Below are 17,059 nucleotides of genomic sequence, written 5' to 3'. Positions count from 1 at the left end.
TAGATTAGATTTAGCATAATATTTCTTTAAAAATTATCACACCGTATTTATTTAGTATCAAATTTAGACAAATTTGTACAACCTTGTTCATACTACACTATAAGTCGTTTGTGAGTCACTCTTGAAAGTTTTATCTTTTTCCTTCACAAGATAACCTTCAAAAATAAAAGAACCTCTTATAACAAGGCTATAGAGAAAGAAAAAACTTAACAAGATCTACACTAGTTGTTAGGTTGATTTGTTATTGATGAGTCGACTAGTTTGTTAATTTTGAAGTCGATGTATTTGAGTCAATTGAATTCAACCATCAATTTTATTATAATCGATTATTTTACTATAACTCTTAGGTCTATCTCGATAGTTGTGTAACACAACTTTGGTAGATTAATAGTTCTTTCAAACTATTCTATTGATTGACTACAAATCGAATCAACCAATTATTTAGTCAACTTAATGACAAACAACTTAATCATAAATAAATATTTTGTTCTCCAATCAACTAGAACCTCAACTATGATTATTCTATTGAATGAATCTTGTTTAAGTTAAGATCTATGCTCTCACAAGGATACAAGTCTCGCAACTTTCATGACTCGTATATTAGATTTTATCCTCCTTAATTTAACTACTCTCATGACTCATATATTAGATTTTATCCTCCTTAATTTAACTTTGTGACCAAAATCTTCCCTTGCGAGGCTACTCATCTCTCATATGCACCAAGCTCAATCCTCCATGTTTCACCTACATAGTTCCTCTTCTTCTATCGATCGTCAATATAATACCTCGACAATCTTCATGTCCCTCAAATGTCTCATATCAATTTTTTTGTCTAATAGACCTCAAGTCATTGAACCAACTGACTTCATCACACCAAGTCACACTCCACAAGCTTTGCTCTAACACCACCTCGATGTTTCTTATTCTGTGATGTTTCGGATACCTCATGCAATCTTCTTTGATCTCTATTGTCCCTCCAAGTTATTGAGCGCAACCAAATTATCATCAACACTACACCTTGCCGAGTTACAAACTCTCCAAACTCCATGTGTATCTCACAACTTAACACAAACTTATAAACAAAAGAACAGCAGCTATTGAACAAAGAAACAATGACAACAGAACATCTGTGGTCAGCCTATAAATGCATGAAGGGAACAGCTAAACTTTGCTTTAAGAGAAGGCTAATAAGTCGTGAGGTATCTGTTTTCATCTCGATGAGTTTGACTTGTGAGGTACATTAAGGCACTCCTTTGCATTGGTTAGGCATTCGTGTGGGTTAGTATAGAAGTAATCTTCCTCCTTAGGCTTGTTGATAAGAACTTTTCGACAGATCGGCTGCCCAACACTCCCGTTAACAATGTGTTTCACTGAAGATGCAAAGCCATCCCATGGAAGTGTTTTGTTGTTATGCATATCAAGAATCTTAACCAATTTCCTGCGGTCCAGCAAGATAGTTTTCTGAAACCCAAGGTACCTACCAATGCCAAAATCCGGGCAATGAAACTAACTGACAACATGGCCAAAATAATGGAAAAGGCATAAAAAAAAAGTGTTACCTTCGATGCCCCTCAACAACTTTGGCCATATTTCCATCATACGTTGGGATGAAAGTGTTGCTCGCCAAAGAAACGATATAATCAAGTGCAGCCATTTTGGATGAGTGATTTTGGAACTGCCGCAGATCTTCTGAATTAAGCAACATCTCCTTTTTAACCTGCAGATTGGGTGTATCATAGAGCTTCAAAATTCTGGACTTAGAGAATTAAGTAGAACAGAGATCATAGATCGATATCATGCCTCAACCTGAATTTGGTAGCTAAAGAAAAAGCGAAGCAGCATTGTAAACGGAAGATGGTCTTACAAGGTTGGGAAATTCTGCACGCAAAACTGATAGCCTCTTTTCCCCACCGTAAATCTCACCAGCGGCGATGTATATTACAGTATCTTTGTTAAAGCCCAATGCTTTGAGAATAAGGGTGGTTTCCTCAGGTGTAAGCGGGCACAAGCCTTGCAGTCTCTTGGCTACGGAATCTATCTCTTTTTCTCTCCACCAAGGATAGGCATATCTGAGAAGTGTAGAAGTTAGTTTCAAGTATGTATAACTAGATAATATTGTTTACGAGAATAAAATGAATCTGCTGTACCTGACCACAGAAACCTTATCGCGTAATATGAAAATTTCAAAAACCTTCTGTCATTAAGAACCACAGTTTGGCAATGCTGCCATGGATGAAATCATTGTTTCATCTATGATTGGGTACGAATATAGTTTAGGTTTAATAGAGATAAGAATAGTGAGATTCACTGTGGGGTTATTAGGAAACACAAATAAAAAATGTTACCATGGCAGGAGCAATTAGGTGTAGCTCTAACAGAGTATGAAATACAGTAAAATAAGCTAAACTTCAAACATGTTTAAAGACAACCAATGCACTCTATAGTCTAATTATTGAATTGATAGGAGTTGAGAGTGTGAAGGAATAGATGGAAACAAAAAACTCCAGTTAACGTAATTAAATTTAAAAGTGATTTAAGAGATTCAAATATTACTAGTGATACAGTTTTACATAATATTTAATGGAAGGATAAGAATGATAGGGGCTATCCCAATAATAGTTGAGAACGATAGAGTTTACCCAAATTATTGATTTACAACAAGTATATAGGAAATTCCACAAAATAGAACATAGCTCCAGCAGTAGAAAGTGCTGATAGAATAAACAAATGAAAAAGGTGAATCCACAAAATCATAGCACCTGTCTTCTCCAATTCTCCAATTGTAAGTTATGTAACATACCCTGAATTAGCACAGAAATTTTGAAGACCTTTGTTTTTTTTTCCTTTTTCCTTTCCTTATTCTCTGTGAGAAGAAAGAACTATATATAAAGAGAAAATTATCTTTTGCAATTTACCAGCTATTTGTTAAATACCACAATTTGATTTTCAACAGTATGCTAACTTGTAATCAACAACCCCAAAATGCCATAGGAAGACATAACAACGTATTTTACAAAAGTTAAAACTTCAGTGGTAAAGAATCATAAAAATGTGAATTAGTTACCAGAAGATCAAAGAAGTTTTATTGCTGTATACCTTAATCTTTTAAGCTCTTCAGCTTCTTTCTCAGAACAACCATGAGTGCAACCAGAAAAGGCCAGCATGTCCATTTCATATCTCAAATGTAAGGCAACAAAGGATCCCTTCCCTCGAAGAATCTGAACCAACTTGTTTCCCAATGTCATGATCTGAGGAGTAAATTTCAACGCATGATAGTTTACACGGCATCTAAGCTTCTGGAGCTCAAAAGCAAGATTGTTTGCTAATCGTGCATCCGTTTTATTAAAATGAATCACATTAAACTTGTTGAATAGTGGCAAAATCTGCAGCATAAGAACAAACAAGAGACAACACGAGAATAATAAATTCTCACATATCAGCCGAGCAATTTGCAAGAACACAGACAAGAGACAAGAATCACAGATAGCCCTAGTTCCTTACTCTGACAAAAATGATCGAGTCATTCATGTTAGCAATTCAAGTAACAAAACAAAATGTCAATATAATAAGCTAAGAAAAGATGTCCACACCTGTTGTATGTAGTATTTCTCGTCTGACCAACTCACTGGACGCATCATAAGAAACCGGCTTGAAGCATTTCTATTTATGCTACTTGGCAGCTTTTTAATTATTCGCACTTCATCTTTCAGTGATTTGATGAAATGCCACACGTCAAAGATATCATCAAAATTACTGCAATTAGAAGGCAGGTATTGAAAGAATGATAAGAAATAACAATAAGATAATCTATAAATTATACAAAGCACTGGACAAGTATATAAGTTAGTACCAATGTATGAAGATATGAATATTTGATATCCTGATGTCTCCACTTTTCAATTAATTGTCACTAAATGGCAAGCTTAACAGTTGGTTCTTGTAGTGCTGAATTAGCATGCACTTTGGATGTAATATAGGGATGAACGATACCTTGGGTCAGCCCAAAATGAATTCTTGTCCAGTTCCGGGACCACTAGTGTTAGGTTCAGTAAGCGAGCCACCATCACCATGTCACATATCTGAAAACCAAATACCATAATTTCAATAGTTGTACTTGGAGGATGTACATTACTCTGAGAAGAAACTATACCAACCGCTGCACGCATTTGGTTCAAGCCACCATTGCATGATAGTTTTAGATAGCCATTGCTTGTATAATTTCCTGAAAATGGTTAGATTTCGCAGACATCACACTCTAGAAGATAGGTAAGTTAAAATGCCAATTTATTTAACTTCTGTTCTAAAATAATGGGTTATTATTATACTTGGTCTGTTTTACACCAAATAAAGTTTATCAATAATTTGTGTTCGAATGGCATGGAAAATAATGTTAGATTGTCAATCACCTGTCTTTATAAATCTAAGTCTATCTGATGCCATTCGTATTTAAGCAAAACTAAAATACTACGGAGGAATCATTAAAACATCTTCTGTAGATCAAGAACTATGATTAAAATAAAGGAACAGTGAATTCAAGGGAATCATCCCTGCAGACAAAAATCTTCCAGGCAATGAGAACAGGAGAAGAAAATCAACTGCATAAAAAATTATTCTTTGCGTTGGTATTAGCAGATCCAAAAGACATTTTTAAAGGTAGATAGTACATCCCATCTACTTGTTCTAGGTATTAATTCATTATCCGTCTAGTGTCCGCTTACAAGTGCCTTGATCGGCAGCAAGATTCTTTATTCGCAAATCTTGTTTTACCACTCATTAGGGGCTAAAAGAATGGTGAAATCGATTATCTTTTTCTCCTAAGACACCTACCCCGCAACAATCCAAAAGGGAAAAAAAAAAAATTGTATGGTTTGCCGAAACAACATTGCACAAAAAAGATAGGGTTACATACTCGACTGTAGCCCTGGTGATGGAGGTGTGAGCGGCGGAGGAGCGGGAACTCGATTCAACAGCGGCGACGTCGTCCCTGAGGACAAGGAAAAACCGCGCGGGATTCCAACTCTGCCAGAGACGGCCGTAGGCAAGGAGCTGGATCAGGCACGTCCAGAGGAGGACGCTACCGCACGCAGTCACGAACCACGCTTGCCGCCGCACCGGCGCCGTCATCGCGGCTCTCACCTGAGGCAGCCCACTGACCTTAACTGCGACGCCGCCCTCCGACATCGCGCCGCCACCTCATCAGAACCGGAAGGCACGAACCCTAAATCGCCGCAATGTCCACCTCCAAGTATCGATCTTTTCTACACTCCTGCACCAAATCTGGTTTCAAGATCGAAATAAAAGGGAAGAGAAGAGATTCCCACCAAAGGAAATCAATTACTTATTTGGCATAACGAGGAAGAAGACGGAAATTTTGCCATTTTGAAATTTAATTTTATAATACACATGTTCTTAGAATAATAATTTAGTAAAACTTATTTTATTAATTACTAAGAAAAAAATAGATGGACGATCAAATTCGCACATTTACTATCAAATAAATTCGAAAAATATAAATGAATTCTAATGTCATCGTAGTCAATACAAAATGAAGAGAGAAAAAATCAAAATGAAAATGTGTGATAATATGAAAAAGAAACTTTTATGTATAGGGATTGGTATACTTTGATCAAGAAAGTCAAGATCTACTTCGATTGGAGACGGCACGTCGGACATAAGGCTCAATTCCAGGACTAACTAACTTGGTCCCATACCCTAACTCCACGTCCGAGTTTCACACTCGCACTCCCTACCCTAGCAAAGTGGTCGATCTCCGATTCAGCTCCTCGCCCGACTCAGCAACCAACACAACTTAAGACGCAACACTCGACTTTTCGATTAAGTTCCACTCGAGTTTAGCACCACTCGAGTTGAGCACCAAAACTCTAAGTCCGAGTCCTCGTGATCGAGTCCCCACTCGACCCCAAACTCCATCTTGGACTCCGTCTCGACTTCGCATCTCGAGTAACCTTGGTCTGGACTTTCTTTGCCACCTAAGCTCCAGCCCGCCCAATGCCCTACTCAATGCTCCGACTGACTCTGCTCTCGTTACTCCATCATTCAGTTTGTCAGACCGCCGCTAGAAGGGCACGTGCTATGGTATGATATCTGTCCATGGAAACAGTATAATTTATAATGACAGAGTCTGATATTGTACTAAGCATGGGCAATAAGATCCTTCATTACAATGGCGATGATAGAATATTCTTCTTACCTCTAATAGAACATCTCCATTAATGTGACATTCTCTTTATCACAGATGGGACATCTCCTTCCTTGATAATCTTATATAATGGCTCCTCAAGACACCGGTGCAGATACGCGTAAATACAAAGACATACTTCTTTCTCCCTTCCTAGTCTTTCTTCACCATATCCAACAAACTGTCTAACTTGAGCGTCGAAGCGACTGAGCAAGGGCACTCCTAACCTTTGTCCTCACCCTCTTCCTTCTCCTTGTAGTTTGAAGCTTGGCGGCACGTCGGATCCTGATGTCTTTCTGCTCAAAGTCGTCGTGGGTGACTATATGATTGTGTCAACATATTAGTCAAGTGTTCGGTGACTCATCTAGCGATCTCGAGCAAGAATAATATATAGTAAATTTTTCTTTAAAAAAAGCTAAATAAGTTTTTTGAAAATTCTAATAAATTATAAAAATTGATGATGCGTTAGTAAAAAAACAAGAGTGAAGAAGAATATAAGAAGCATAATCGAATAGAATCAGATGCGGATTGAAAGCTGAAAAAAAAAAGAAAGAGGGAGCAAGATGTGGGGGCGATCGGCTTCCTTCATCCTTGACAAGAACAATCTCAGCCAGTTTCCTTCCCCCTATTCCTCGTCCCCGGAATCCTCCTTCATGGATCGCTCTAACCCTAAGCCCGGCATCTCCGCCTACTACCAGACCCGCGCGGAGCACCACGTCTCTAGTGACTGGCTCGCCCAGGCCCATGCTGCGCTCCTGCCGGAGCAGGAGGAGCAGGATCTGCCACCATCTGCGACCGGATCCAACGTGAAGCCCTTCAGCGTCATCGACGAATTCAACCACTGGCGGAAGAAGCCCGACCTCGCCGAGGCCGTCGCAGCCATCATGGCCCTCGCCGCCGTCATCCGATCCAGTGAGGCGACCACCATGATGGAGCTTGAGATCGAGCTCAAGAAAGCTTCCGATACTTTAAAGGTGGGATCTTGGTTGCACGACCTCTTTTGCCAGTTCATTAAACAGCGTTCTATGATTCTATTGGTTCCTACTCTCTTTAGGGTTTTGCTTGCAGGTTTAGAAAGATGTTAATCTTTATGTTATTGCTGATATTTTATCTCACAACCCAGAAGAATTACTAATTCCTTACACAGTTCGAACCGATCTCTAACGATCTTTCTTTCTTTATAAGTTTGGACTGGACAATCTCTCTTTTCAGTTTCTAAAACATTTCTTCTTCCTTCCTTTAGGGGCTTCCTTCAAAGATTTATGTAGAATCCCTACTAACCAGTGAATCACATCTTTGCATACTAGTTGATTTAGCTCAGTTTGTTTTGGGTGACTATTTTTGGGGCTAGGTTTATTCACATGGATTATATTAATGCAAAATTATCATCTTTTTCTCTAATCTATATAATTGTTTTTGTTCATCCTCTTTAGTGTTTATGCATTTTTTTTCTAAATTGGATCACTCCCTTATGTTTTCCTTTTTATAAATAGTTCTCACTCATCTTCTCAATCTTCATATTGATTACAAACTTCTTGGCATAGCATCATTTAGTGAAGTTAGGATATTTAGTTGACAAAGTTGCTTATCACTTAGTGAAGTTAGGATATTTAGTTGACGAAGTTGCTGGTGCAAAATAGTTAATATCGATTTCTTAATTAGCAAAAATAGGCTTAATTTCAGTGATGTAAAACAATCAATAAAAACATAAACTATAATTAAGACTATTCAGTAGGATAAACAAAGAAATAGTTTAGAGTATACAACCTGGGTTTGATCTGACCCTCTCCCTCTAAGTATACAACCTGTGATGTCTCTATTGCTGATTCGACAACACAATGAGGTCTATCATGCACCCTTTCAATGTTGAGCCATGTCTGAGTATATGATTAAAAAATCAAATATAATTTTAGTTCTTATAAATAAAAACAACAAAATGAACAGCTTCGATAGTTTAAAGATTACCAAGTTGGGTTACTTTTTCTGATGGCCTGATCAGTAGAAGTATTTCCCAAAATTTGATCTCTCTCTCTCTCTCTCTCTCTCTCTCTCTGTTCTTGACCATAAGGTGGTCCCACACCCCATTGGATGTGACGTCGCATGGAATGTGAAACTATTCTCCATTTTAGGACAAGAGTAAAAGGTTAGCTCCTCCCAACAATGTTGATGTTGTTGTTATATGGATCTGAATCCCCACACATTGGTGGTTAGTCCTTTGGTTTTGTTTTTCTTTTTGTAAATAATTCTTCTTGAATTTCTTAGCCTTTAGTCAAACTACAAACTTCTTGGTGTAGCATCAGTTTCTGAGCTGAGGATATTTAGGTGATGAGGCTGTTGGTGCAAAACATAATCAATCAAATAAAATTATTCAAGAGGATAAACAAAAAAAAAGTTTAGAGAAATATAACCTAGAGGCAAGACGAAGCTCACAATCTAAGGTGTTGTGCTGGTTTCATCCAGTCTTCTCGCCTTAAGGATACTACCATCAACTGGTGATGCCCCTATTGTCAGGGACTTAAAATGTCATGCAACGTCTAAGTATATAATTAAAATATTGAAAAGTAAGAAGAATAAATGTGTGTGTGGAGCTTTTGAGGAAAACTTTCTTATTCTTTTCTTGGTGTGTTGAACCCCCTTGGGGTGGCCTCTCTTTTACAATACAGTGCCACTTTGAGGCACCCATTGACAATAGTTGTCTCTTCCTAAGAGATGTGTTGTTTTACTAATAAAATATTAGAATTAAATGATAATAAAATATTATTGAAATATAAATTGTTGAGTTTTTATAAATAAAAGCACCAATAAAAGCAGTTTCAATAGTTTAGCATTACTACATTGGATTACATTTTGTGATGACCTAATCGATAGGATCAATTTTATTTTTCTCTCTGATCTAATGTTGCAGACAAAGAGACCTTATATATAATTGTTGTTTCCATTGCTTCATTACTTGATTAAAATTATAACTAACAGACATGCCGGTATCTCAGTCTTGGGATGCAACTTCCATTTCACTATCAGCTGGTTGTGATCTCTTTATGCGATATGTTACCCGAACTTCTGCCCTTGAATATGAAGACTTTCATGCTGCAAAGCTTCGCTTGATTGAACGAGGGGAAAAATTCGGTGAGATTTCCATGAAGGTCAGTGATTGCCAGTGTTTCTTTTGTGATTTTGCCCTTATGTCATAAAAACTAAGTTTGACTTTAAAAATGCAAGGCACGCCGCACAATTGCGCTGCTTAGCCAAGATTTTATATTGGATGGCTGCACAATATTAGTTCATGGCTTTTCAAGAGTGATATTAGAAGTTTTGAAGCTGGCAGTTTCGAATAGAAAACTATTCACCGTCTTCTGCACAGGTCCTTTATAAAACATTTCATAACCGTGATCTTGGGACGCATGAACTTAAACAAAAACTCATGTGTTCTTTATGTTTCAGAGGGTAGACCTGATGGAACTGGTTTGAAGTTATCCAAAGAACTCGCTGCACTAGGCATTCCTGTTAAACTTCTGATTGATTCTGCTGCTGCGTATGTAATGGATGAGGTTGACATGGTATTAGTTGGAGCTGATGGAGTTGTTGAGAGTGGAGGCATTATTAACATGATGGGAACATATCAAATTGCGATAGTGGCGCATAGCATGGATAAACCTGTTTATGTGGCTGCTGAAAGTTACAAGGTATACTTTTCCTCTTAATCGTTATGTCAAAATTCTTATGAATCTATGAATACATATACAAACATGGAACTTCAACTCGTTTGCAAGGTAGAATAACCATTGAACTCAAACAGCTTTTATGCCAATACTATTTTTATTGTGATGATCTGCAGTTTGCACGACTGTATCCATTGGATCAGAAGGACATGGAACCCGCGCTGCGTCCGATCAACTTTGGCGTCCCTGTTCCACCAGATGTAGAGGTTGAAACATCTGCTAGGGATTACACCCCACCCCAGTACCTTACACTGCTCTTCACTGACCTTGGCATTCTTACTCCGTCTGTTGTGAGTGATGAGCTTATTCAGCTCTACCTTTAGGTTCCATGGCAATTATAACTTGCTCTGAGGTAATGCTATAAGCTTGTCAAATAAAAATTGGTAATCTCTGTGCTAATTCCCTTTCTTTCTTTCTTTCGTTCTTTTTTTTTTCCTACTTCAAAAAATTTTGACTCTTCAATGAGAAATTTTGTGCTTCAACTACTACTTGTATATGGATAAAAGCCAGTTAGTTCATCTCCCTAGCATTCCTGATAACGGAATTATTCACTACTTGATTGTAAATCCTTTGGAATACCTTGTAACATTGGAGGAGAAGAGATCTATCAATTATTAAGATCGAATAGTGTTTAATATGATGGATCATGACTTTTGCATAACGACGGAGCAAACCAAGAGCCAGGGACACTCCCAAGGTATCCTTTCAGTGCCCATTTGAAGTAGATGCCCAACATCTTGCGAAGGTAGCGGCCCAAGGGGTGCAATCCAATGAGTCAAATAGTATAAAAATATTGATATTTGAATTTAAATTTTTTAAAAAAATATATGTTATATTTTAATTTCATTTAAAGTTTGAAAATATAAATAATTTTGATTTGAATTCAAAATAAAATTTGAATTTGAATTTAATCGGATTGTATAAATTTTAATTTGAGTATATTTGAATTAGAATTATGTAAAAATAATTAAAATTTGATTGAGTTCAATTTGTATGTAATTTGTGAAAATCAAATAAAATATTACGTATTCGAATTTGATTCAAAAAAATTATCAAATATATGTAAATTCAATTTAAATTTGATAATTTTAAATATAAATTAAATATTTTTCAAATTGATTCAAAAAAACTCACAAACACGCAAATAGACTAAGAGTGACCTTTGAGTCATTGGTTCGAGAGTTGAAGAACACATGATCTAGACTGTGTCAGAAATAACTGATCGTAAAACAAAGAGGGATGATGTTTAATTTTTAAATATAATTTAAAATAATGTTGGGAATAGTATAATTTTGTAGGTGAACAAGAAAACATATTCGTATTATTGATTTTTCTTTAGAATGAGAATTAAGTTTGGTAGGCCAAACTGATTTTTATTTTATTTTTCCTTGTTAACATGCAACATCAAAGTTAAGTTTTTAAAGATAATAGTAGATTAAGTTTGCCACATCGAGTAAAACAAGTTAGGAGAAACATGGTCCTTTGATAAATTCCGAATATAACACAAAAGTTTTCAGTAAAATTAGATGCTCCTTTTCAAAATGCTAATAAAACTTTCGATTGCTTCAAAATATTCCCAACGATTTTAAAGAAATGATGGGTTGTAGTTTTAAATAAATAATATAAATCTTAAATCCATGGTTGGAGAATAATATCAGACAGATCCAATAAAAGTAAGCATGCCTTGTAAACAACAATAAAATGTCTACAAAACTCGATGTGCTGGAACAAAACAAGATAGCCAACAAAGTACAGTACAATAAATCTCCTTGGCGTACTCACCAGATTAATACAATAAGATGAGCTCAATTCACCTTCTGTTGCAGGTGATTGTTGGACTTGACTAAGAAGAGAGGACTGCCATCACGTCTGATGCTCTCAGAACAATGAATTCTGCACCGTCACTGCTCTTGAACTCACTTCCAGCATACTTGGAGAACATGACGGTGCTCCCAGCTTCCAATTTCAATGGTGTTCTATTGCCTTCTGGATCCAAATTGCCAGGGCCCGCGGCAATCACCTGTTCGATGAGGATGACTCAAGGCTTTAACATTCTGGCTAAATCAGTCAAAATCAATGTGAACTTAGCATTAAGTTTTGTTTCTTAAGATTGGAAATCTCACCGTCCCCACCGAAGGCTTCTCCTTCGTAGCCTGAGTCAGCAGTAAGCCACCAGCAGTTTTCTCTTCAGCTTCTGCCACCTACGCGAAAGGAAATAGCTAAATGTTATGGCTTGTTTGCGGCAGTTGATACTTCTTAGGAAACATGAAATTATCATAAGCTTTACCAATGGAATAGCACTTGCATATGAATGAAAACACTTATTTTGCTGGATATTATGAACAAAGTTAAGAATCTTCCAAAAGGGAAGAAAAAAAATCTCACAGAAGATGTTGTGAAGTTCAATCGGAAAAGTTTACAATGAAATTGTTGTATAGAAACAACCACTGACTACTGCAATAAACAGACGTCTTTTAAAATTGTAATGTTAAAAATGAAAATGAAATCAGACAGGTAAACCCAAAAGCCAGCTCAAAATTTGTATGAAAGTCGAATTTAGTTAGATTTCATGTTTTCTAAAATTCCGAGTGTAAATCTTTCTGTAATGCAAATGTTTGGTCTGGCAGAGCATTTTTCACTTTTCAGACTATTTGAATTCTAACGTCTTTGTGATCAAATAATACACAGAGAAATTACTTTTTATTGGAGACAAATCAAGATGATTCACTCGGGCTTTTATTTCGAAGCCAAAAAAATTAGCCTTAAACTCAAATATGATAAACTTGAATACTAGACAAAATTGTTCATTTTGAATGTAAATCCATGGACATAAGAAATGAATGACCAACAGGGAATCACTTGCACTGGCTTGAGTCAAGGTACAAACTTGCTAGTGTGTTTCAAATTTACACTCGTTCTATCTATGAAGGTGAACCTTCTCATTGCCATGTCTAACTATAATCCCAATAAAGGGCTGCCACATATCACAAGCAAGTATTTTTCTCCCACATCATGGGGCAAGAATGAATGTTTGAATGTGCAAGAACAAGGAAAAGGTGATAGCCCAAAACATGAGAATAAGCAAAGAAGGAACATTTCAAGATTTTATCATGCTCAACTAAACCATGAGAATTTTCAACGACAACAATAGAAACCAAGCTTTTAGCCCACTAAGTACAGTTGGCAACATGAGAAATTTGATGATATAAAATTAAATCCTACATTAGTGGTGCACCAAGGCTAATATTTAGATTATAAATCAAAATTTGAGGTAAATTGATCAGATTAACAAATTAATCTATAAAATCCTATTTAAATAATAAAAATTCCAACAAAATATGCGTTTAACAGATTAAAACATTATGTAATCAGAGCCTAGGTCAATTGATCAGAAACAGAATGTAAACAAAAACCTGGGTCAATAAACTAAAACCATAACAGAAAATTGGTAAATGCCATCAATCAGAATCTAGAAACAGAATCAACCAAATGCTAACAAGACCAAAGCTTTATCTATCAAAAGCAAGATATAGAATAATCATACACAAACAGAACGAAGATAAATGTTATCACTCTGTACCTGAAAACACAGTTAATCAAATACCAACCGAACCAAAGCAAATATTATTAATCAGGACACAAATAGAGAATCAACCAAATGGTAACAGAACCTAGCTAAAAGTAATTAATCAGAACGTACATCCAGAATTAGTAAAATCCTAACAGAACCAAGGTATAAGTGAATAATCAGAATCTAAATCCAGAATAAATCAAATGTTAACAGAACTAAGATAGATGTTTTTAATCAGGACATAACCACAGAATTAATCAAATTCTAACAAAACCAAGGTATATATTGTTACTTATAACCTAGATAGAGACTTAATAAAACACTAATAGAACCAAGAAAATAATTAGTAATAACAACCTAGATCAAATGCTAACAGAACTAAGATGAATATTATTAACCAGAACCTAGTACCTAGATCTGGCTACAAACGTCAAGTTGAGGATATACATTGTGATGGTTTTCAACATTTTCCTAAGATGAAATATTCCCTATAAATCACGATCAATAAATTATGCACCAGTATAAGATTGATTGGAAAACCCTTCCATCCTCTATTAATGGTGATGGAAAAGGTAGGCTTATTAATCTCACCGAGTAGTATTTTATGTAAATTGTACAGGCTTTACATTATTAGCATAGAAAGGCATGATTCCTAAGTAAACAAGCTTCATGCATTTTGCTTTCCTTATTTTAATCACTATTAAGTTGTTTAACCAACTACTTGGTCATACAAAATAGCCAAGAAATTGGAATAACAATGCAACTAAAAGAACAGCAAGCCTTAAAACCAACCTTGATTAGAACTCGATCATTGAGTGGCTTGAGGTCCTTGATATCATCCGTTTCAAGAATACCAATGAGGTCATCTTCTTTCAGCAATAGATGATTAGATCCATTGAATTCAAGTTCCGTTCCAGCATACTTTGAGTAGACAACTTGTTTACCAGCCTACAACCAGATATTGCATATTGTCAAACTCAAGGAACACAACTGGTCAGACACTAACTGATCTGAAAAATATAAGCATATTCATTGTTTAACAGTAACATTAGATTGAAGTTTTATTCCAAATCTGGAGTTGAGGACCTGCTTACCACCATACAACCAGATATTGCATATAATCAAACTTGAGCAACTAATGATAGGCTCAAGATACAAAATTGTTGGTACATAACCAATAAAGCACGTACATTACTAAACCAATAAAACAGCTAGGTAACAGGCTCAGGTTCAAGAATTGAACTACCTTAAATATTGCTCCCAAAAATTGAAAGGCTCAGAGCAAGAAATGAATATATGAATAATACAATTATAGAGTTGTCTTTACTCTCCAATCAAGGATTCTTTATTTCCTCATTAAACATGAGATCCAAAATAGGGACTTTCAGTTAAGCAAAGACATCAAAGCGGAAGAAGTTGAAGCATAGCTTCTCAAGATTGATGCTCGAATCACTCCCCAATTAAGGATTCTTTATTTCCATCATTAAACATCATGTCTAAAATTGTCCAAAATGGGAGATATTGATTAAATGAAAAGATCAAAGCTAAAGAAGTTGAAGCATCATTCCTCAAAATTGATGAAAGAAATCTCATCGTACCAATTTTCCAAGTATAATATAAAGAAATCATAATGCTTAGAGCAAGCTATCTCCTTTATATTGTTCAGAAGCCACAGAAATCTACACTAACCCAAATTAAATTAACATAAACAAATATCAAGAGAAGGAATACCTCGATCCCAATTTTTATTTCTATTTTCCCAATTGTTCTACCTTCTCCAACAGCAACTACCTCACCACTTTGAGGTTTTGTCTGAGCAGTAGTAGGCAGAAGTATTCCTCCACTGGTTTGCTCCTCAGAAGACTTGATCTTCACCAAGACTCTATCACCAACGGGCTGGATAGATGTGTACTGCAAAAACCATAGAGAGATTGAAAATGAATAAAATATAATTTCTTATGGTAAGGTGTCCAGATGCATTTTTGCAACTAACAATTCAAAGACATAAATCACTAAGGTCCAAGCAATAATCAGGATAAAAGATGTTATCCATGATGGACCATGAGAAGCATATCAATATGAGGTCTTGGTTATCGAGAATCATAAACACAAGTTGCATAAAATGCACGTCAAATTGGAAGTATCAAGAGAATGATGAATATATTGATACTTCAAGCGAAAAGTATATGAGAATTATGAAGGTACTAATACAATTAATTTCCATTGTAAATTAGTATACGGTGTATGGAAGCTAATCTGTAATATGGATAATTAACACAACATCTAAAAGGCATATACCCATTGATGGACCATGAGAAGCATATGAGATCTTGGTTATTGAGAATCATAACCAAAATTCATGCAACTCAAGTTGGAAATATTTAGAGAATGATGAAGCTATTAATACAGATTAACTTCCAAATACAGGAAGCTTCTGTAATCTATAAAATCCATTCCAGGATGATCCAATAACAAAATTTACTTGCATGCAAAGACCAATAAACAAAACTGGAACTCAAATATCCATCTACAAAGGAGATACTCGAAATTGTATCTAAAGCAGCCCTGTGCACAAGCACGCTAGACAAGCAAATTAAATCCCAAAAGTAGAAAATTGTATATATGGTATTTCTGAAACATTCCAGTAAGATCTCAGACTTTCTCAGTAGCATTTTTTCCTTTCTTGGAAAGGTGAGAAATCTATTCTCAAAGTTAGGGTCTGTGAGAAGGGAAACTCAATCACAGTCCAACGTAGAGGTTGCCTTTCCACCAGCTAAGACTCAGTTATTATCTTTGCCACCCAATAAGATGTCCAAGTTTCCCACACAGAAAATATAAGCACAAGAGCTAGTAAGCTCGACAACTATCCTAGCAAAGCATGCTTTTAATTTCTTATACCTTGGGAGCGATAACTGTAGCAGCCTTGACAACAAGTCCAGAAAAACTCCTACTTTTTAGCGCCATCCCTCGTGCTCCAACACAGGAAGAGGTGCGGGCGGCGGTTGGCGCAAGACGGAGACCTTCGAACAAAGGAAAACTCCGCGCTCCGACCACTCCGCATGAAAATGGTTGCAGGGCTGCCATCAGTCCAAGGAAAAATCCTACCTGTGATCCAATTGAATCATCGAAGCAATATCAAGATCGAAGACTTCCAGTTTCGCACGATAGAGAGCTAGAAAAATGACAAGAGAGAAGAACCGATGTAGACGGGCGGGGAGAGACCGAAGTGTACCGATCAAGCGGAGCAGACACGAAACCCTAGCGATGGGGAACTGGCACCTCCTGCTGGGCTTGCAGCTGAAATGAGACGGCGTGGGTATTATCCGAGAAGCTTCTGTTGCCTCGCGGAACACGCTTAGCAATACGCACGGAGTAAAAAATAATCCGATGATCCGAAAAATATCCGATTAAAATTAAGAGTTGTCATATGTGAATTGGGTTCGGATTCGCGATTTTAAGTTGGATTGGGTTCAGATCGAGTTTGAGTTGATTTGAACGTAAGATTTTTTTAAAAAAAATTAAGATTAAATTAAATTTTATTTTAAAAATTAAATATTTTAGCAAATATTA

At 36.3% G+C, this 17,059-nt stretch overlaps 2 protein-coding genes and 1 pseudogene across 4 annotated transcripts; 1 reads left to right on the top strand and 2 right to left on the bottom strand.

Annotated features, from left to right (window-relative positions):
- Positions 1-1,100: 1,100 nt before the first annotated feature.
- Positions 1,101-5,256, bottom strand: LOC141816671 (rhamnogalacturonan I rhamnosyltransferase 4-like; annotated as a pseudogene).
- A 1,481-nt stretch (positions 5,257-6,737) lies between these two features.
- Positions 6,738-10,436, top strand: LOC141816680 (uncharacterized). Its single transcript, XM_074704423.1, has 5 exons — positions 6,738-7,173; positions 9,190-9,342; positions 9,419-9,560; positions 9,641-9,882; positions 10,035-10,436. The coding sequence occupies exons 1-5, from the start codon at positions 6,763-6,765 to the stop codon at positions 10,239-10,241; spliced, it is 1,155 nt and encodes a 384-aa protein (XP_074560524.1). The 5' UTR covers positions 6,738-6,762; the 3' UTR covers positions 10,242-10,436.
- A 1,150-nt stretch (positions 10,437-11,586) lies between these two features.
- LOC141816675 (20 kDa chaperonin, chloroplastic-like) lies at positions 11,587-16,805 on the bottom strand. Of its 3 annotated transcripts, none has more exons than XM_074704416.1 (6): positions 16,722-16,805; positions 16,388-16,594; positions 15,221-15,400; positions 14,282-14,437; positions 12,042-12,119; positions 11,587-11,938 (listed from the first exon to the last, which is right to left on the bottom strand). In XM_074704416.1, the coding sequence occupies exons 2-6, from the start codon at positions 16,571-16,573 to the stop codon at positions 11,762-11,764; spliced, it is 777 nt and encodes a 258-aa protein (XP_074560517.1). In that variant the 5' UTR covers positions 16,574-16,594; positions 16,722-16,805; the 3' UTR covers positions 11,587-11,761. The 3 variants fall into 3 exon arrangements, with proteins under 3 accessions (XP_074560517.1, XP_074560516.1, XP_074560518.1); XM_074704415.1 differs by having other exon boundaries at positions 16,688-16,792; XM_074704417.1 differs by having other exon boundaries at positions 16,712-16,756.
- Between the last annotated feature and the right edge of the window lie 254 nt (positions 16,806-17,059).

This window comes from Curcuma longa, unplaced genomic scaffold (genome assembly GCF_044706935.1).
Source record: "Curcuma longa cultivar G26 ecotype Majalengka, Jawa Barat unplaced genomic scaffold, ITB_CL_G26_1.1 contig_17752, whole genome shotgun sequence".
NCBI classification, from domain to species: Eukaryota; Viridiplantae; Streptophyta; class Magnoliopsida; order Zingiberales; family Zingiberaceae; genus Curcuma; species Curcuma longa.
The sequence above is the reverse complement of the archived record's forward strand: the minus strand, read 5'-3'. Positions and strand labels throughout refer to the sequence as shown.